The sequence below is a fragment of the Accipiter gentilis genome, chromosome 29, assembly GCF_929443795.1.
Source record: "Accipiter gentilis chromosome 29, bAccGen1.1, whole genome shotgun sequence".
NCBI lineage: Eukaryota > Metazoa > Chordata > Aves > Accipitriformes > Accipitridae > Astur > Astur gentilis.
The window spans coordinates 12,519,985-12,542,268 of NC_064908.1; the positions used below are offsets into that span (position 1 = coordinate 12,519,985).

Below are 22,284 nucleotides of genomic sequence, written 5' to 3' on the forward strand. Positions count from 1 at the left end.
ACTGTTCAGGCTTTATGGGAATCCCGCACGGTCACAGAAGGGAAAAATGGGTCCAGCATCACCCAAAAGCTCCTTCCCTGCACACAGCAAGCCGGCACATCCCTTCCTTGCTCCTGCTGCAGTCACTCAGCAATTAGCACTAACGTACTTTGCTTTTGTTTATTCACATATATTTTACTGTGCATTGCAGGTGAACAATATTAAACGGCTACTAACAACGTTTCAATAAGCAGAGGTGGGTATTGCAGCTTCTGAGACAGACTTTAAAAATGCAGGCAATCAAGTGTGCATTAGCTGAAACACTCTGGGGAAAGCGCTGCTCTTCTCCACGCAGGAGAAGCATCCCCCCCGAGTCACGTAGTTGTACCCATGCAGCCTGCAGTCCCTCCATCCCTGTGCACAGGCAGGGGGGCAGCACCCAGACCCTGTCTGGCCCTCTCGGCAACAGTTCTCCAAGTACAGAGTTCAGCAGCACGAGTTTTATTTGCGGTTAAGAGAACAACTAAATAAAGAGAAGCCAGTCTAGACTGCTTTATACCGGCTGTCACACTTGCCTCCTAGAGCCCCTGAGTGCTCTCCAGCAGTGCATTAAGAGACACCACCAGGATCTGTCACCCACGGTTTGGTCTCTCCTCCTCTCCCAGGAGAAGCTGTCCAGGCAGGTAACGTGCCTCTCCAGCTGCTCAGCCTGCAGGAGCACTGCTAAGCCCTGTCCATACGGACTCTCCTCTGCTCCCGCATACCTGGTATGGCCAGCAACGGGTGCCATCAAGTCCACTGTGACCACAGAGGACCCTGTGTCTGTCCATCCTATTGTGTCCAACCTTTAGCTACTCGCTGTGCCTACACCGGACCGCTTTACCCCATTAATACTTTCCTTCTGAGCTGGGCAGAGCTTTGGGGAGGGGGAAGCAGAACTCCTCCAAATCCCAGCCCTGCACCTTCAGGGAAGGCACAAAGCATCCGCAGCACCTCGCCTGCTCAGGAACAGGCACCCCAGCCCAGCTCTTGCTGCCCAGCTCCCCACAGCTACTACCAGGGCATTTATACCTTACAACAGCAGCATTATCCAATATTACACCTTACAAGCAGTCAGCACCATAGGGACAGGCAGCAGCCATAACCCACACCTATGGAATTGTATAAGCTTCTTTCTGATCTGACCTACAGATGCTATATAAGACTACCTGCCATGCCAAACACCACGGGCGGGAAATGGTTCACATTTGGGGTCTGTATCCATCCATCAGATCCACACGGATTCTGCTCTGAGCTTCTTCCCGCAATGAGAATTTTCTGATCTGCCATTTCCAACTCCACACAGGGCTCCTATGTGCTTGCCTTAAATCTACAGCCCTGATGACTTTGTTTGCGGGCGACTACAGGATCATTTGTCTGATTGCTCAGAGAATAAAGCACAGGGGATGTTTTGCCGCTGGTGGAAAATACAGCTTTATGGAGCAGCTCTCCGAGGAGCATCAAGGCTCAGCAGGCTGGCGGAGCCCCAGCGCACCAACACATTCGCTCGCTAGAACTGATGCCCTACTCGACAGCAAGGCAATGAACATCTCTGCCACCTAGAGAGTTAAGACTGGCCTGATTGATGCCCATGTGCTAGCACTCACCCACAGCAATAAGTTAGGATGAATCCCAGCATTCCCATCCTGTTGAGGAGACAGGAGTTCCGGCGCTGCTGGATCAGCAGAAACAACTCCTCTGTGCTGCCCCGTGCACGGTGCTGCACAAATCCAGGGCAAAAGAGCAATTCCCTCCCTGGGGAAATGCCAGCTCTGCTCTGTCAGCCAGGCATCCCCTGACCCACTGGGTGTTTCACAGCAGTCTCTGCCATTGCTAGGACAAGATACTGCTATTGCTAGGACAAGATACACCACCAAGCCTGAAAGCAGAGCCACCAGCTTCCCATCTCATCGTGCTGAGCAGGCTCACGTTGGAAACAGGAGACTGGTTTTGGAAGAGGATGTTGACAAAGAAGATGGGTCAAATCCTATGAATCCGTATCTCCGTGGAGCTCCCAAGCACACAGCTCACATGCTCCTGCAGCACCTGAACCACCAGCAAAGCACAGTCAGGGAGTGCTGCAAGAGCAGGGGACCTGGTCCTTGGGGCCGGCAATGACAGCTGAGAGCTCACAGCTACTGTGCCTCAGTTTCCCCAGCACCATCCAGAGGCGATTCCCCTCTCAGGAAAGGCAGCTCCAGGACAAGGTCTGCAAACCACCTTGAAGATGACAGGACCAGAGCCTGGAGAGCCAAGTGCCAGCGACAGGGGCTATATATGGACGAGCCACCCTCTCTAGGTGACACCGCACAGGACAGACACCCTGGCAGGGGATGGGAGAGCGAAAGAGAAGAGGGAAAACCCACAAACCTTTCTTTTCATAGTCAGGCTTCTCCTCTCCACCCCGGCCCAGGCTCTCCAGCGTCCGCGTCACCTGGCTGCCAAATTCATCCTCCCTGGTGCTGGGCTCTGCCCGTCGCGGGGTCTCCTCCTCCTCCTCGTCCTCGTAGTCGTCCAGGATGGGGGTCTCGCGGATGGGCACCCCGATGACCGAGTTGTGGGCCTGGAGGCGCGAGTTGCGGAAACTCTCACGGGCCTGGGGGCCCAGCAGCACCGAGGGGATGTAGTGGATCTCGTGGGTGGCCTCCGTGCTGGCGCTCTTCTGCGGGATGCGGCGGCGCTTGTGCCAGCGCCGCTGGGCATACAGAGCCACCATGAAGACCAAGAGGAGCAGGAGCAGCGCAATCAGCCCACCCTGCGGAGGAGAGCAAAGAGCATGGGTCAGGAGAGGCACAGCGATGGGTCAGGAGATGCTGCAGCCAGTGTCCATGGACCCTCTCCCCTTCCACCCCTAGAACACTCTTTCATCAACACTCCACGAACCGCATGCAGGCGGGTTCAGAGCACCCACCTCTGGGGCAGGACATCACGGGCAGGCGGAGCAGGGTGCCGCAGGTGTCCTTTAGCTGGGGACAGCACAGTGACGCCCCCGGCTCAGCTCTGCCCGCTCTCCCGGGGACTTTGTTCTTACCACGCACCCCTCGGGTCCCCACAGCCCCCCAGCTCACCCACACGCAGAGTGGCCCGAGGTGGGTGAGCCCTCCCCCCCACCCCGCACTGGGAGATGGGAAAGGAGGCAACTGCATCCCACCGCTTAGGAGAAAAAAAACTCATTAAAACAACCCAGCCACCGACACGGGAGCAGTAAAGCCTCAGCAGAGACACACAACATTACACACAAACAATGGTGCGTGGTGCCATTTGTTGCAACCACCGCTCCCCAGGGGACGGTTACTCCGGCTCCATCACTTCTGGTTGTGATTTGCCTATGGTTTCAACGAGACTTCACCTGCAGACCTGGGGGCACAGCACAACATATTCCAGACCAAGACCACCTCTGCAAAGCTCTCCTCTTCCCCCACCTCCAAATTTTATTCAATACCACTCCCACCTATGTTACCATAAAAATTAAAAAAAAGCAGTATCTTTACCAAAAAAATAAACTTCCTAAATATCTGTATGTCTGTGGAAGTGGCCTCCCAAGGGAGCCAGGCTGGGAAGTGCCAAAGGGAGCCAGCCCTGCATCTGGCTGTGCTGGAGGTTAAATTCAGCCAGTCGCTCAGCCCCGCACCGGCAAGAGCTGTGCCTGTGCCAGCTTCCAGCCTCTTAATCTCCGCAGCGTCGGAGCAATTTTATCCCGTGGAAGACAAGCAAAGCAGGGCATGTAAATCAGGAGTGGTGTGAGCAATCGGGGCTTTTCAGCATGACACGGAACAGCCAGGGCAGGGCAGGCGTTTCTTTGGCACAGTGGATGCCACAGCCCAGAACTTTACAGAGCGTGCAAAAGCAAAGCGGAGACGTGCAAGTATTTCCTCTGCATTTGATACAAAGCACCGTGCTGTACCCAGAGCGCGGCTCCGACTTGTAAACAGGATCAGCTGTAAAGAGGTGGCATTCAAAATTGCAGCTCACAGGATGAATTAGCTGGGGAGAGGCCTCGAGAGCAGAAGCAGAGGAGAGACGCTTCCCTGGACCATTCCAGCACCACGACCCACCACAGAGAGGAACCCAGCCCAGCATCTCCCATCAGAACCCCCCGCCTCTCCCCTGAGATTGGCACTAATGGGAGAAGGGCTCAGAGATTCAGGAAGACATTGCTCAGCTTGACTTCCCTAATTTAGGTGACAGGCACCATCAGGAAATGCAGTTTGGTGTCCAGGAGATGCTCGGGGATCTCTGTGTGGGAGAAGGGCAGGGCTCACTGAGCCGACTGGGCTCTTGCCCTGCAGTGCCAGAGCACCTGAAAGACCAGTGGGATGAAGACCCTACCTGGCCTTCCACACTCAGAACCAAGAAACAGCATAGACACCTCAGTCTGGAAGAGCAGAAACGTGTTTCCTCAGGTCTGCAGCACCTGATGCACAGAGAGCCCCGAGCATCACAGCAGCTCCCCAGCACGAGCCACCCGCACCCCCGCGGCACCAAATAGGGGCCGCTTCCTTGGAAGCCTGCTTTGCAGGAGAAAAACCACAGCACACCAGACCCTCCAAAAGGGAAGCCCAGTGACAAGGACACAGCAGGGCCACAAAATTCAACACGACGAACCACGCCGCAACATCAGGTCCGGCTCGAGTGCAGGTATCCTTCCAGCAAAACGAGGGCTCTCGCGTTACAGAAGCATTTCAGAACAACACTCGTGGACGTGACTACTGAGAAAAGCCTTCTCCAAGGCCTCACCACCAAGCCCCCGAGCTGCCCGGCTGGACGTCGCTCATCATGCTCTCTGCAACCGCAAAATGGCTGCAGGGCAGAGCAGGGCAGAGCACTCTGCTCCCACAGCCACACGGGCACTCGCCCTCCCTGGGAAAGCACAACCTGAGACAACCCAGATGCTCGGAAAAGGCCAGGGTGACTGAGAAAGCCCTGCACAAGAAGCAGCTTTGCCAGCTGGACCCAGAAAAGGGGTCCAGGCACCCCTGGCAGTGCCGGGGCCGTGCATCTGTCTGCCTGGGCTCACCTTGTGTCTGCCCCCAGGAAATGGCTTAGAGCAAATAAACCTGTCAGCAGATTAAATTAAAGATCTCTCTGCTTGGGAGAAATGACAAAAAGGCGTAAAGGCACAGAGGTTATTAGCATGTCGTTCCCCCCACCCTCTGCAGCTCGGGAACAACAGGGTCAGCTCAAGGAAGCCAAGGGCTCCCAGCCCAACCCGGCCACGGCTCCTGCATCCTTTGGGGATGAGCCGGAGATCTCTGCTCTGCCAGCCACTGAGACGACGGTCCCCTCTGTGCCTGGGGAAGGCCAGGGGTGCCCGTGCCAGCCCCTTGGGTGAGCATTCATGGGCTCATAAGCAGGCAGCTCAGTTTCAACGTGCTCCTTTCGTCCCTGACCCCGTGCCAGCAGCTGCTTGTTGAACCACACCGCACGCACTGGGAGAGCTTCCTGGGAAAAAGGGGAAAAAAAAAGAGAAAAAAAAAAAAAAAAAAAGAGTCAAACTTAGGAGGCATTCAAGCCAGCCTCATTTTAATCTATTTTTCATGTTAAATTATCCAACTGAGGGAGCGGGAGAGAGAAAGGGGAAGTAAGGGATAATATGAGAAATGTTTTATTTGACAATGTGTCATTCGGAAACTGATTATTTCTGTCTCCGAGCTTTTTAATATTCCCAAACAATGGCCGAGCCGCACGGGGATTTGGTATTCTAAGGCTGGATTTATAATACTCTGTTCTGCAGTGATAAGAACACGGGCCTTTAATCCTCTGAGCTGTGAACATGCATATTCTCCCACGTAATGTCCTTCCCGATGCGCTCCCGCGTGCCCTGCGCCGGCCGAGCAGGAGCCACTGGGCACCGGAGGGCTGCTGGGACCCCCAGGGGAAGAGGAGGGATGGGAGGAGGAGGATGGGGGAGAAGAGGGCTGGTGGGGACAACCCCTGCGTCTGCAGAACCGCAGGGCTCGCGGCACTGGAGCAAACCTCAGCTGAAGCTGGAAAACAGCAGGGCTGCGACTTATTTGAAGTACAAAAGGAAAACCGATGGAAGAAGCCACCTTGAAGACCAAGAGATCAGGCGCTCATATAAATTATGAAGGCTGGCAAGCTGCCAACCTGGAGGGCGATCACTGTTTGGGCATCCGTCCGACATGCCGAACAATTTCTGAGCAGCAAGAGGATGCACGTGCTTCTTCAAACACAAGCCACCACCCTTCCCTACCAAAGCCCTGAAAGACGAGGGCATCCTGCTGCTCCTCTGGGATCTGGACAAACTTGCTCGTAAAAGGCTCCAGCCCTTCCTGGTCAGCTCTGCTCCCCATAATAGGGTGGACGTGGTGTGGGTCCCCGGAGGAGTCCGCCAGCCCTGCAGCTTTGCAGTCAAACACTGCACAACCGCAGCGACACAGCCCAGCCGTTATGAAAGCAAGCCCTGTGGTCTGCCAGCCACCGGGCCAAAAAGGGCTGAAGTCACAGAAGAAGGTCCCAGGCTGGAAGAGAACATGGTTTGGGCTGGCCAGACCTATTACACCAAAGCATCCCTTCTGCAGGTCAAAGCAAAATCGGTGCAAAACAGCACAGCGTTCAGCCCGGCGCTGACCTGAACCCCTTCTACTGCTTCTGCTGAACACTGATGCAAGGTTTTGCCCTGGGGGAAAAAATATCCTGATTTCTTTTCTAACTTTGAAGCCCCTATTGCTCCCGCATGACATCCAAAACCAATTATTGCCCCACATTGTGCTGACAACCAGCCCCATCGCTACCTACCCGCTGCTGGGTGAAATGGGGCTCTCGCAGCCCAGGGACATCACCCACTCCAAGGACGGTCCCCCCGGACAGCCGGGCTCTGCCCAGCACAAATCCTGCACCAAAGGCCCCCCCATCGCACGCTGCAGCTTCAGAGAGCTGGGGTGAGCGGGACCCCGATGCTGGAGCATCACATCGCTCTGCGTCGTCCCAGCGGGTGAACCACGGTAAGCAAATAGGAATCAGCAATAACCACACAATCCTCGGAGCTCTTCACGCTGTGTACTTTTTCCTTTCTTTCCTTTTTGGCCGTGAAGGTAATTAAACACTAGAACAATTTAGCAAGGGTTGTAGTGGATTATCCATCACTGTCAATTTTTTTATTTTTTTTTTAATTTTTGTTTTTTTAAATCAAGCCTGGATGCTTTCAGAGAAGTTATGCTTTATTTCAAACGAGAAATAAGGGCTCCAGAGTTCTTGTGCCTTGTGCAGTGCTGGAGGGCAGAGCAGATGACCCCACAGTCCCTTCTGGTCTTCCACTGCCCCAATTTTGTCCTTCCCACATTTCAGCTCTATAGCACCTTACTTCTCTTTCAAGCATTTCATCCCCTCCCAGGTCAACCCAGACACGGAAAGCACCACCAAACCCTGAACACAAGCGGGCAGGTAAGGCACGTCCACCGAACGGCACACCGAAGGGGGAGATGCCACCAGCACGGACCAAACCTCGGACCTCCACAGCTCGGTACACAAACCTCTCCTGGCTCATCTCTGCGATTGCCGAGGGCTGTAATAAAGCAGCGCTCAACGAGCAAGTGTAGCAAACATTTGCATTAGGTTTTAGCCATGCTGTAATTTGAGCTAACGGATTTCTAATTAATTTAACTAAAAGCGATGGCCAACGGCAGCACAGAGACCCTATAAATGCCGTTTCACCAGGCAGAGGCTTGCTCCCGGGCACAGATCCTCCAAAACCACATCCCAAGGCAAACCACAACCAGAAGCAGAACTGGGATCATCCGCATTAGCCATTATAACAGTGCCTGTTAATTAGTAATCAAGTCTCACGGCCAAACCCTCTGCTGCAGCCAAACTCAGAGAAGACACCCACGGGTGCCCAAGCTGGCCGGAGGGCAGCCCCTGGTCTCTCCATCCTCTCCCTCCCAGCTCCACCAGCAGGTCTCTTTGCCAGGCCAGACCCCAAATCAGGACCCCCATGCCTTCACCCCAACTGAGCTGCACTCGGGAGAGGTTTGGAAGCAAAATACCACATTTAACATGTTGGGTTGCACGGTGTCTGCTTCTTCCCTTTCCAGATCAAACCTCCGCACCAGGCTAGCTTCTCCCTAGGACTCCTTTGCCTTATTGCTCTTTTTCTCTTTGCTGCACCTCTCAATTTAAATATTTCTCCTGCAAATCTTAATTAACATGCTGTTTGCACCTTCTTTCAGATCATTAACGATGAAAAATAAGGCTGATCTCTGCAGACATCTCTCGGAGCCTTCCCTCTCCTGCGCACTGCTGTTTATCATGACCTCCTCTGCACCCTGCTGCTTCCTCGCCCTGCCGGGGCACAGGACATACCCGCAGATGGCACACGATCCCTTTGGCTTTAAAGAAACAGCAGGGCTGGGGAAAGGAATTTATAGTGTGCTCTTCCCTAGAGTGGGGATAACACCAGCCTCCGGCTGTTATGCCCATAATGGGGGAGTTTGGGCTGTTTCCCTGCAAAATTTCTGCACCCACGGCACCTCCGTCTGCCTCTCCGTCCTCCCCCTCTCGTGTCCATTGGCCTATTGCAACCAAGTCTAAAAAGGCAAAAGAGGTCCCAGAAATACCAACAGCCGTTCAGCTCTGTGGTAAGAGGAGATCGGCAGAGGAAAGAGGCCCCGGATCACCCCGTCCGCTAACGCAGGTCGCACACGAGGGCAGGGAGGAGTTCTCGGAGCCAACCGAATGCAGGCGAGGAGGGAGAGGACAGCAGCGGAACAGGGCTTTGGGAAACAGGCTTTGCAAGAAGCAGTCACATCTCCTGCAAGAGGAAAGCAGGGCTCGTGGATAGAATGGAGCAATAGCACCCGGAGCTGGGGAAGGTGCCGGATCCTGTCGCGGGAGATGCTCCCGCAGGCACAGACCTGACCAAGCCTGCTCGGTCCTCACACAGCCTCTGCCAGCAGAAGGGATGTGACAACGTAAACCAGGGATGGAAAGATGCTTACTCTCCTTCTTGCGTGGGTGGCACAAGAAGTTGGGAGCTTGACTTGCAGCAAGGATCGTTCAAGAAGAAACGTAATGCCAAAAAGCGTAACGCTCCCAGGAGAGCTGGGACAGCTCAGTCACTGGAGGTCACCTGCCCAAAGTGCAGAGCAGCACTGGCACACCACGGGGACACGGGGGTCCTGCCAACTGCCCCTCCTGAGAGCAGGTGGCTTTTGTCTGGAGGACAAGTTGCCCACCCCATCCGTGAATCTCGACCACCCTCTGACAGCACGTACTCCCACACACTGCAAGGCTCAGTAAACGAGTCCGTGGGCAGGTGAGCATCAGGCAGGGAAACTGAGGCAGAGCACGACGATGAGACTACCAAGGACAGACAACAAGTCAGCATGAAGGATAGTGAGGAAGAGATGAACACCAGGATTTAAAAAACAAACAAACAAACAAAAAACCAACAAAAAACAAAACCATACAAAAACCCCAACCCCCCCAAACCACCAAACAAACAAAAACAAACAAACAAAAGAAAACCAACAAAAACCCACACACCACAAAAAAAAAACCCCTTCTAAAGAGATCTGGATCCAGTCCTGATCTCAAAACCACTTGACCCCACCTCTCCATAAAAGACAGCAATGCTACAGGGCAAATCTACTAAAAAAATACAGCATTTTCTCCCTGTACGCTTCAAATCCCCATTTGAGCAACGCTTCACCAAGGTGCTTAACCACACGCTTAACTTCAAATCTGTGTTTAATTCCCATAACAGTCCATGAGACTACAGCATACGCCTCAGCACTTTGCTGAGCAGGAATGGCTGCTTGAATTGTGGCCCGAAGAGAACTGTATTATGTCTTTTTTCTCCTCTTTCCACAGCTCTTACAACATCATCAAACTCCAGCGATGATGGGCCACCGTCTTCTGTTGTTGTCATTATCACAACCATGTCACCTAACTGCGCCCAGAGCCAACAGCACCCATGAACCACCCTCTCTGAAAGGGCTTATGCTGGTGCAAGGGAATGCAGGATCTGGCCCAGGGGTTTAAAAGGAGGGGTTCCTGCAGGTTTGCTTCATCTGGCCCGTGCAGATCCATCATACACAGCTGCTCTGCTTGCCATGCCGTATGTAAACGCATTGGGCATAAATTTAATAGCATATACAGTCCTGCAAAGTATAATACACGCACAAGAGATGAGAATTACAGTTGCTGTGGGAACCATAACTTTAAAATCTCCGACTCTTCCACGTTAAAAAAAAGTAACGAGTCAGGCAAAAAGTCACATTTCCATATAATTTTTTTTTTTTTAAGCCACACTGAATTTTGTTTTGCTGTTTCATCGAAGAACAGAAACAAAAAGAAGGAGTGAACCTGCCAATCAGCCTTTCTGTGCCGTTCAGACATGCAATGTGATGTTCCAGTAAATGTTTATTTGAATGGTCTCCCAGGCACCGGCTGTATGCAAGCACCAAAATACACAGCCCTCAATCACACTGAACAAGCCTGCATATCCCGAGCTGCACATCTTGCTAGGATAACAATTCAAAATTACTCCTAATCCATTTTTATGATGTTAAAAAAAGGGCATTTATTTGCAGTGAACTGAAAGAGGAAAGCTGGAGGTGATTTTATTAAGCACCTGATTGCTAGCTCTTTTTAAAGCCAGAGCGCATATTGCATAAATTGTGATTTTAATGCGTGCTAAACGGTTCACCTAAATCGGCTGACCTGCTAACCCAGAGCTTGCCCTCAGAGAGGGAAGATTTTAAAATGCATAAGGTCTCGTGCGTTCACACTCATGTTTCCCTAATGCGGGCAGGCTGGCTGAGTGCAAAGCTGAGACAAAAACAAGAGCTTTCCCCCCACAAAGAGTTTCAGTTACTGAGCCCCATCCCTCCTCCCCACCGAGCCTGCTAGAGACCCCTGCACACCCTCATCCCGCTCAGCTGGTTTACACCCGGTACCTGAACTGCATTTTCCAAAGGGGAGGAAAAATTCCTTGAGTTAAGAACAACCAACCCTGCCTTCAAATAAAACAAGTCACCACATCCACGGGAAGCCTCTCCCAGCGCAGGCGAGGTCTCACCAGCACGGACCACCACGCGTTGCAGGTTGAGAGCGCCTGGGGTTCACCAACGCACAAAGCGCCTCGCAATTAAACACGAGGCTAAAGGCAAGGCCCTCCAAACCAGCAAGCACGGAGCCACCACCCACGCAATGTCCCTCTCTGCACCGTCTTTAGACCAGAGCCCAAACCCTGACAGCTCATGGGGACCCAGCTCGGGCAAGGAGCATCCCAACGGCCAGCGGAGCTGCCCTGCGGTCGCATCCCGGCAAAGGTAGCCCCTGCTGGGAGAAGAGCAAATGGGAATCCACCCAATATCAAGGAAAACCACCAAAGAGACCGTGTGTGGCCCTAATACCTTCCCAAATGACAGAGAAGAGCAACAAAGTCCTCCAAGGCTCAGTTTTGGCTTGGTTTCACTGGAATTGCCAGTAACAGCAACTTGGCCATGCCTGCTTTGTCTGATGCTAGTGGGGAACATGTCCCTGCCCCACCTCTGCTCCCTCCAGAGCTTCCCATCTTACAGCAGAGATGGTCACTTGGGGATTCCTCCTCATCAGAGCCCTCCAACAGACCTGCAAGATTTGCACCTCACACCCCTGGGCAGGGAGAGCCGGTCCCAGGGGAGCCCCAACCTGCCTCGGGGGCAGACAGTGCTGCCTACAGGAACATCTCATGGGGTTTTTCCAGACTTTCCTGCCCTGCGCTGTGGACCGAGCTCTGCCCATGCAGGTGCTCCATCCACCAGCAGAACATCTGGCACGATGCCCTCAGCTGCAGCAGCCAAGCCACACTGCTCTGTGTTTTTCTGGAGCCACTTTTATCACGTTCATGCTTTACCCATTGCCCAGCGGAGCCCACAAACACCTCCACAGCTGCTGCCCAAGCTAGTGCCTTCTCCTCCACAAAAAATAATGCAGAATATTCATTTTAGCGTCTGATGGAGAAGCCAACCTGCCGGTCAGTTGGCCCAATGAACAGAGCAGCACAGTATTACTCACAGCAAAAGGCGTGTGGAAGTGGCATGGTGAAGGAGGGATGCAGCTAAACTTGCTAATTAAAAAAAGGGATAAAACTCAAAGCAGCTGCACATTTTTAGGAGCCTTTGCCTCAGGCTCATTTCAGACCCCACAAGCGACCACCCACAAACCTCAGCACCTCCACTGCCCCTCAAAAAACACAGTGCAGGTCCTACCTTTGCTCCCACCCCGTGTTTATATGCTTTGTTTGGACAGCGAGTGCAGGAGAGCATCTCCCAGAGCATGTGTACACAGCTTATCTCTGGGGCACCCAGGCATCAGCTGGGGCCTCCGGGAGCCACCACAGACTCGAGTGGCAGTTACCGTGGGCCCCTCCCCGAAATCACAGCCACTGCGGGATACCTGAACTACCCAGCTGCTTCTCACCCCTTCCAAACAAAGGTTTAACAAAAGCTAAAGCGAGGTCTCAAATTACGAGGATTATTACAGTATCTACCAGCAGAGCATTTGCTAGCAAGTGATGAAATATAATTAAAAGTAAAGAACACTTGTCAGATAAATGAGTAACATGTACTGCTGTTGCAAAAGTACCTTTCTTGGTTTTTTAATAATTGTGTTTATCCGCTTCCTCACTAATTTACAAAAAATGCAGTTAATTCTCCGTGGATCTCACAACCATTAGTGCGAATTAATGCTGTTCCCACTGTATATTCTGCATATATTAAAAAAACATTAATCTAATAAGAGATGCACATCTCCGGATGAGGGAACATGAAGACAATTCACATTGTGCCTCCAGCTTCCAAGTGCTGGTGAGTGACACGGTACAGCATCCTTTCTGCTCAATTAACCAGCCAGCTTCTGGGGACTGCCAGATCTTGGACAGTTGTCCAGAAAAGGTGGCAAAGCACAGAGAAAAATTCACCGCAGTGTTAAGGAACAAGGGCTTCTTGGAGTAGCCCAACACCTCCAAGCCCCATTGATGGGGTCTCCTCTGCGTCAGTGTGTGCTGCTGCTCTACACAGGGTGGAGCAAAGACAGGCAGGAGACTGCAAAAGGGGTTTAGAGTTTATTTATGGGCATCTCAAAACAATTTATAGAGCAAGGAGCTGATGGGAAGGTGCTATTGTGCACACAGGAATGGAGGGAAAGAGCTCTTTTTGTTGTTGGGGTTTTTTTTTTAAAGGTTTATTACTGAGCCCATAGCTGGCAGCTGCTTTGGGAACGATCCAGCCTACTGTGTAAAAAAACCAAAAAAAACCCTGCCTTACCATATTTAAAGTGCAAATATTTCAGCATAATGAATGCCTTTCTGAATAGCAGCAACACAAACCACTACTTTCCAGGGGGAGAGGGAGGGTATTCAAACACAAGAACAGGGATAAAAGCTCCATGCACGTGTCTATGTAGCATTTGGCATCTTTGCAATTCCAGCATCACAACTCACACTGCAGGAGTCACACACTGCAGCCCCCGCTACGCCAGAGAAGAGCCTCTACTGGTACCTCAGGCAGTGCATACCAGGAAAAGAGAAAAGAGTTTATCAATTTGCATATATGCAATTTGAAAAATGCACCGACCCCCCCATGCATCACAGAGCAGGCAAATCCAAGACTGATTTAAAGACAAGATCAAAAAGCTCAGCAAGTCCACAAATCTGCTCCTCTCCCAAAACACCACAGCTAGTCCCATCAGGTTAAGAGTCCGGTTAAGTACAGCACTTAACCATACACTTAACTCCCATTAACTTCACCAGGACTTTGCACATACATAAAATTTATCAAGTGTTTCAGGGCTTTTTTATCTTCTTGCCCAAGAACACAGAGTTCCTGTTACCCAGCCTTTGGTGTGATACATCCAAACAACCTCGGGGCTCGGCACAGCGGAAACGCAAATCCACGGGGACAAGAGTTTTCCTGCCGTACAGCTCCCACACTCGTTGCTTACGCACCTGCAGGTCCACAAAAACCTTTTTGTTCCGCAGCATGTCAGACCACGCTAAGCTGTCTCGCCAAAGCTCTGCTACTCGTTCACCGAGCCCTCTTGCTGTATTGATCGAAAGCTGGGAATATAAAAGGACGGGAACGCACCAGCTTTGTTTTGCCCGCTTGTTTTCAAGTGGCTTTGAAGGACACGAGGCCAGCGATCTTGCGGGGGAGGCAGAGCCGTAAGTGGGGAGTGCAGGGCATCCCGCTGCCGGGCTGGGAGGGGAAAAGCTGAGTTTGCATCTGCCAAGAGTCTCTTGGCACCCACGGGGTGCAGCCGGAGCAGCTTCAGCTCTGGAGAGCTTTGCACACCCAGGGGACAGTCCCCATCCCAAAGCACTTACAACTCGAGGCACCTGCAATTCAAGTCCCTCTTTTTTCTTTATGGGTATGGGACAAAGATGATGGGAGCAGAGGAGGGAGCAGAGGAGGCAGCAGAAAGCAGGGCTCCTACCTACATCATTCCTCTGCAGGATGCTGCAGGAGGGAGACTCTGAACAGGTACCAAGACGCTGCCACTTCCAAAAGGACATTTCCCTGTGTGTTTTGAGGAAGGACCAGTGATTTGGGGCAGCCCAGTCCAGCCCTCCCATACTCAACAGCCTGGATTTAAAGCACCACAATTTGAAAGCCTGTGACCATTTCTGAGCCCCCCACCAAGCTAACCTGCACCCTTGCTAGAGCAGAGCTTGGGAAGAGGGGACCTGAAGGGACACCCTGGAGACCACCCAGCTGCAGCCCCCTCCGGGGTAGGGCCCACAACTGCAGCCCTGCTCTCCAAAGGGACCTTTGCAGAGCTGTGAGCTTTCACTTGTGCTCTCACAAAGCAAGAAGCAGTCCTCAGCTCTAATTACAGCCACCTTCTGGCAAAGAGGAGACAAACCTTTAATTAAGAGAAACTGGCACCAGAGCAGGGAGAGGCCAGTGGGCAGCAGCCATGACTCAGAGGGGCAGACAGGGTTTGGGGGAGCTGGTGGGCTCACTCAGTGCCACAGACACGCATCAGGGTGCTGGATTTTCTCTCCCTGCATCCTCGCAGGCAGGATCGATGCCATCCCCTGCAGGACGGGGTCACCAGCTGCCACCCCTCCCACCTCTGCTAGGGCTACAGGGCGCTGCTCAACCCCCCAAATCTGGGTTCACCCAACATGGACATCTCCTCCTGTGTGACCAGCTCAGGAGCCTGCCTGGTGCTGCAGCAAAGCCCGGGTGAGACCAGGAGCAAGCTAAGTAGCAGCAGGGGTATAGACTGCTTTTATTCCAGGCACACAGCTCACAACAGCCCTGAGCATCCTGCACATGGACAAGGCATGCCCGCTCAGCCCTGGGGACCATCATCTCCTGACTCCATACCCCAGCTGCACCCCTTGCCCACAGAAAGCAGCAAGTATCACGGTGATGCCACCTGGTTGCCACCAAGATGACCGGCCAAGCTCGCCGGTACACACCGCTCTATACACTTCAAGGGACTGAGACAATTTGGGACCTGCACTCCCCAGCCTAGCTGTAAACAGGGGGTTGGGAGAGCATCCGAGCAGGATGCGTGCGTGGAGAAATGAGAGCTCCTTCCCAGATGGAGAGAGGACTGAAGGGCACTGCTATTCCAGCCGGTTCACTGCAGCCCAGCTGAACCGTGCCATGAGGGTCCATGACAGGAAGGCTGCAGCCCCCCCCCATCCCCATACAACAGACACTGTGAAAGTGTCCATTTGGAAATGGGAAAGAACTCATTTCAATTAAACATGCCTGGTGCTCCAAACGAAACCAATTAATTCTCCCCATCTGAAAGCTGATTAGCCAGGATATCTGAGTAAATGGATAATAACAGGCTAATAACCCCCCTCCCATCCTCGTGCACGCGCCCATGCTGCCGTGAGGTTTTTGACACGGTGTCGCCGGCATAATTGCAGCATCTGTGAATAATCGCGGAGTGAATTCAGCCACCGATGGCAGGCAGCACCATCCCTGGCAGCAGGCAGGGACTGGGCAAGGATGGCCACTTTGGAGCCAGCCTGACACCCAGTTACCCGCTCCCAGCCCTCCGCGCCCCCCCTCCCAGCAGCATCAATCGCAGCATGAGCTCCGTGGCACTGGGCCCCCCCTCTGCAGCACCCCGTCTCTGCTCACTCACCGAGGGACACCAGCGGGGGCTTGGGAGGGCCAAGCACAGCCATACGGGTTGGGTGTTCAGCTGACGAGCAGTAACTCATTAATGCAAGCAGGCCTCAAACAGGGCTCTGTGCAAGGAAAGCTGCCCCCCCAACCCCCAAAACCTCCTTCATCCCCTGTAGGAATGCTCTGTGGGGCAGCCCTGGGCACAGCAGTTCCCAGCTCTCCAGCCCTCCCCTCTCCCCATGGTTGTTATTAGCCAGAGTTTAACTCTACTCTTTAATTAATTTCCTCATCCTTCCCCCTTGACTCCTGCCCTCCAGGATGGGCTCCCACCCAGCCTGGCTTGGGGACAGACAGTAGACTCACCAAGGTGCTGGGGTTAACGACCAGGGGAGAGCTCCGCACCACCACCCCAAAACAGCCTTATAACCCCCCCAGTTTAAGCATCCTCCACTAACCCAAGCACGGGATGGGCAGCTCTTGGAGCGGCACCAAGGCTCAGCCACCGGCATCCTCAGGGAGTTTGAACGGCTGAATCCAGACATGGGGATGGCAGCAAGCAGGAGAGGACAGGGGAAGGCACAAAGCCATTCCACCTTCTTATGCATTCCTTGTTCCCTCCCGTCCCCATGTCATCCCCAACACCACTGCAGCCCCAGCCCCACAGCCTGACCCTCCAGGTCCCTGCTGAGGGGCGGCCACTGGCTGGGGAGTTGGTGGCAGAATTCCACCACCCCCCCCCCCCAGTTGGAAAGTGTTGATTAGCTAAAAAAAACACTTTCCAATAGGGTATTTTTGGTTAAGAGCAATCTCCGAGCCAAATCGCGTGCAGAGAAAAACAAAGATCTCAATCCCGCTGCCATTTTCTAATCAAATTTCCTTTTACTAATTTGACAGGCCTGTTCTGAAAATCTAAATTTAAAGCTAAAGTAAGTTAGATTCCACAGCTAAATGGGAATCAAGATGAAATATTTCAAATGGAGCTAATAAAGCCCTTCTACCCACACCTTTCAGCTCACAATGCACCTCTCCGCTCCTTATTTGCTACTCCTGATGCAGACAGTGGGTATTAAGCTTTGGTTTGCTTCCTCACCGCCCTCCCCCAATGCACATGCACACCCTGACAGTTTGTTTTTAGCTTCTGGGAGGCAGGAAAACCACCTCCTGCCCAGCTTCAGCTCCATCGCAGCTCACCCCAATGCAGTGCCCGTCCTGCCAGCCGGGCTGAGTTCACAAGTGCACATCTAATCTAAATTAAGCCCAGCCCATGCAATGCTCCAATCTTCAGAGGAGGCCTGGCCTCCTGCAGAAGAAACAGCTTTGCCTGAAGGGCAAAGCATGAATGGCAGATGAAGATACAGCCGTGTGTTCCCGGAGAAGCTTGCCTGGGTGGCAAGGGGAAGGCGGGCGGTGAGGCAAGGAGAGAGCCCTTGGGTAGAGAGAAGCATCCATTCGAGAGGCAGCACAGGTCTGCATGGGCTCCTCCGTCTTTCAACCCCCCCCACCCCTTGCTCCAAACAAAAAGAACCTCTTGGTCCCCAGGCGCTCAGCTAATGTCCTCAGCATCCAACCTCCTTTCAGGCTTTCATCACAAAAGACTCATTTCCCACAGGATGAAGGAAGCCAGAAAAAGAACAGAGTCCATAGTATGTTGCATAGGCAGAGCACTGGAAACCTGGTTCAACCTCTCTGGTCCATACCTGCAGTCCTTGGGTAAAGCCCCAACTCAGGAAGCCCAGGACACCCAGTCAATATACAAAACACTAGGGCAAAGGCAACCTTCCAGTCCACAGCTGGAGAGCACCTGGATTGGAGACCCAGTGAAACCAGTGCCCCACATGCCACCGCAGCAGAGTGGTACCCGAGAGGATAAGGAAGCTCCTTGGCTCTTCGCTAGCCACCGCTCTGGGCGACGGCACCCTACACCAGGATGCCATTCACCAAGAGCTTCGCTCGCAGCCAAGGAGGCATGGTTCTCCTCCAACCCCTCCTGCTGCACAGCCCCATCCCAGCCTCCCTCAGGGTTTTGTGGCCAGGCTTTCCATACCGGTGGGGATTTTCCAGGGGTGGCAGGGCTCACCCACACCCCCAAGCCCAGGATCTGAGGTACCGTGGAGGCGACAGCCAGCACTGCCTGGCCAAATGGAGGAAACCCTCTCTCCAAGGCAGGCAAACATTTTCCATCAAGGAGTTTTCAAACAAGCTCTTCTCTCCTGGCAGCCTCAGCAGAGGGCTGGGACAGGCTCCAGCACGCAAACAGGACCTCAGGAGCCCAAATGGAGTCACTACATGCAATAAAACAATTAAGAAAACAAGGCCCAGGCCTCCACTCCCTCTCCTCTATCCCCACTTCAAGCGCCAGCACACTCTTCCCTCCTCCCTACCGACCCCTGCTTCCACCACGGCCCCTCTCCCTAACTCATCCCAGAGCACAGCCGAGGACCTCAGCCACCTCCAGCCACCAGCAGGGCTGGGACGTGCCGGTCCCCTCCTGCCCCTCTGGGATGCTCAGCCCTCCGGAGAAGAGGCAGAGCTGCCGGCACACAGCCAGTGCAGGCAGCAGAGGCTTCAGACTGTCACAAGCCCTAAAGCTGCTCTTTCCTATCGCCAGGTGCAAAACACATTTATTGTTTTAACACTCCCAGCAACAGCTCAGGGCTCCCTTTCCAAAGGATACTCGAGATAAAAATCTATGTGGCAGCCGAGCAATTGCAGCAGGCAATTTAATGTGATAGCCCCAGAGAGCACGAAGCGAGGAAAAGCCTGTCCCAAGAGCACAAGGTGAGTAAAGTTACACGCTCGGCAACTGTGTCCCTGCCTGGCTCATATACGCTCACTGTGGATCAAGGCCAGTCGGCAAAGAGGGTTTAAATACCCTCTTTGGGTATTTAAAGCGTGGGTGCAAGCCTGAAGAGGGGGGCTGGCTGGGTCAAGGCTGCTCCGGGGAGATTTGCCACAGGCCCTGAGCCACACGACGGATGGGTCTTGCCAGAGTGAGATCTCAAGGTTTAGGAGATCTGAAGATAGTTTCCCATGACTCCTCATTTCCACCCTTGTTTTCCTCCTCCTCCTCACACACCTCAGTGATGCTCTTTAACAGTGCAACTGAGCCTGAAGATCCTGCCCAGCCAATACAACTCTACCGTGAACTTCTGCCATGAGCAGTTACCCCGTACCACAAAGCAGTTGCCACCCTTACATCAGAGAGAGGACACGTGGCACTAGTAGGGACCAAGTGACCCCGCAACACTCACAAACTGCAAACCTGCAGGGAGGAAAACAGCAAGACCTACAGCCCCACAAGAGGACCAAGAACTTGCACCGGGCTTCAGCTTTTCGCTCTTCTCTGAGATGATCCCCCTGCCATGCTGGGTATGCTTCTGGGCTTCTCCCAAGGCAAGGTGACCCACGCATTGGCAGAAGGACACCAAGCATCAGCTCCACCCATTGACGCTGCAGAGCTCCGTAACCCAAATGCTTCATCGCACCTTATCATTGCCCCACGCACAGCAGTTCTCCCTGCTTTATGGTGACCTGCCACCACCCATGACTGCCAGCTCAGGACAGAGGGGGACAGTAGCTTCTATCACAACCCCAAGAGAGCCCTTACTCCTGGCTAGGGCTGCCAGGCATCGTGACACCAAGCACTCCATCACCAGGACCCTCCTATGCACTGGAGACCCCGTGGGAGGAAGAGGAAGAGCACCACTGGGAGGCTGCCCAGGGTCACCCCTTGCCCAAACCACTTCCAAAGCTCACAGCTTTCTGCTCACCCAGGAATAGGGACGGCAGCCGGGGGGGTCAGGGAGCTGCACAGCTGTGGAGATGCTGCGTTCAGTTCCTTCAAAAGTCATTCAATTCCTGCACCCCAGTGTCCTTTGACAACTCAGGAACAGACCTGCCCCTGTTTCGTGGGAGCAGGACAAGAATAAATCTATAAATCCAAGGATAAATTCAGTAGGGTGTGCTGGGAACCGCAGAAGAACGGCTCAGTTACTTACCTAAGACCAGGCGCCCTTGCACAAGCCAGACAGGGGGTTCTGTTTTAAAACCAGATGCTGAACGTGTCTTGCACAGACAAAAAAGGAGCCCCAGGGAACGAAAGCACAGAACCAAGGGCCTGGGCAAGCGCTGCAGCTCTCCACCACCCCTGCCTCAGGCACCAAACGTCCAGGTCCGTGCAGGGACCAGCTGCCAGAGCAAGAGGAACAGACGTGTCTACGTGGAGCATGGGCACGTCCCATTTTTTAACGGTCAACTTGAAAAGTATTTAGACCTCTCCTCTTAAAAAGCAGCAGCGGTGGCAGTCCTCTACACGCACGTGTGTCTGCAACCTCTGACCGAGGAGCCGCAGGCAACACGAGGGCAACGGGAGGATGCCAGCCTGCATTCCTGCTCACTGCCGGGAGTGAGATACTTGAAGCTAAATCCTCAGAGCAAAACATTTACAGAAAAAGGATTTCCATCAATCACTTCAAACCACCTGCTTATTTAAATCAGTCCAAACATTGTAAAAGTTCTTTGAAATACTAGGTTGTTGCAAAGTTGGGCTGAAGGCAGCGTGCTGGAAGGGAAGCGTGTTTTGGTGGGGGTTGTAAGGCTGCTCCTCCCAGGGTCAACCCCAGTCCAAGCCCAAATCTGCGTCAAACAGGCTGGAACAACCGCCGGCGGGGACACCGAAGCCTGGCAGAACAGGATAAAGGAACATCCATCACCAGTGACAAAGGGTTATTGATCTTGCCCGAGGGCAGAGAGATGGATTTAATGACCTATCCAAATCCCTTCCACTCCAGTGATCCCATGGAAAAGTAATCCTCATCCTGCAAAACCCTCAAGAAAGGCGGTACTCCCTGGAGTATCCCAACTGACGCCAGTGCCATCAACAGGCTAGGCACATGGAGAAGGTTTGGGGTGTTGAAAAAGCAACTCCCTCACTCAACGCCCCCCCCCCAAAAAACCAAAACAAAACCACCCTGCAGTCACAAAACATGCTTTCCAAAGCCAAACCACTTCAGCATTAGCCTGAAAATCTTGTTTAAGAAAATGACAATGAAAAATTAGCACGGCTACACTTGTACAGCCTGGGGCGTGCAGGTGAAACTTGCACCAGTGTCTCACCAACCTCCAAACCCCAGGGACAGAAGGCAGCTTTCCAGGGAGGTTCAGTACAATGAAAGACGTTGATGGGTGCAAAGATAGCAAGGGTCATTTGCTTATCCACTTCATGTTTGAGTTTTCAATATTTGTGCTGTCAGGATGTTTTCCAGTGCAGATAATCGTTTAAACCTGAAACTTCTCAGAACAAAAACATACAATTAGCAACTGCCCACCAACGAGGAAAGGAAGGAAGAAGTCCAAGGCACAATTTAAGTTTGTAAAAAGCAAAAGAGAACAAAGAAGTAGCTATGTATGAATGTACTTAAATTTAAAACTAAGGAAAGTCATAGTTCCTATTTCTGTACATGACACCCTTCAGATCCCAGCTCAGTAAAAAATATATATGAAGTTTATATTTCATATATGTCCAGGCACACACACGTACAGAGGCATATAATATGCATGAAGTGCTTTTGGTCATACATCAGCTCTGCGTATTTGCCTGCTGAAGAGTCCCAGCGGGACGCCCAGACCCGTGATGCCGAGGGGCGGACGGGATCCCACGAGCTGCGACGCTGAACAAGCGAGCAGGCGCGCGGGAGCTCGCATCGGCTGTGCTGCACAGAAGGTCAGGGAAGCATATGGTGTGCATGCTAGGCACTAGAAGGAGGACGACCTCCCCCTCCTCAGCAATTTTTAAGGCCTCGTGCACCGTGAGCCAGGTCTCCAGCTGCCCTCGCTTGAGGGGACAAGAGGAAGAAGGATGTTTTTCTCTGCTATCAAACACGACATGAGACTCGCGCGCATCCTCTGATGTGATACAGCTTCAAGGCTACAGGGTTACGCATTCAGGGCTTGTCTCAGCCTTGAGCCTCAGCCCCCTGAGCCCTTCTCGGGGACAGCCACGCTGCTGTCACCCCTGCAGAGCCTCGCACGGGGTCAGGACTTTTAGCTGGTGAGAGACTTACTGAGACGCATGAGCAGCAGCCCGGGAAGACATCCCACCTTTCAAACAGAGTTTGCGCCACAGAGAAGGTCAAGCTGTTTCCAAAAATCAGGGAGGTTGTTGCAC

General features: G+C 53.0%; 1 protein-coding gene across 2 annotated transcripts in view; it reads right to left on the reverse strand.

Moving 5' to 3' along the window:
* Positions 1-22,284, reverse strand: part of ASTN2 (astrotactin 2) — a 361,171-nt gene that overhangs the window by 265,521 nt on the left and 73,366 nt on the right. For both annotated transcript variants that reach the window (XM_049832481.1, XM_049832482.1), the window contains exon 3: positions 2,389-2,773. In XM_049832481.1, coding sequence (XP_049688438.1) covers positions 2,389-2,773 — 385 coding nt within the window. The remainder of the gene's footprint in view (positions 1-2,388; positions 2,774-22,284) is intronic.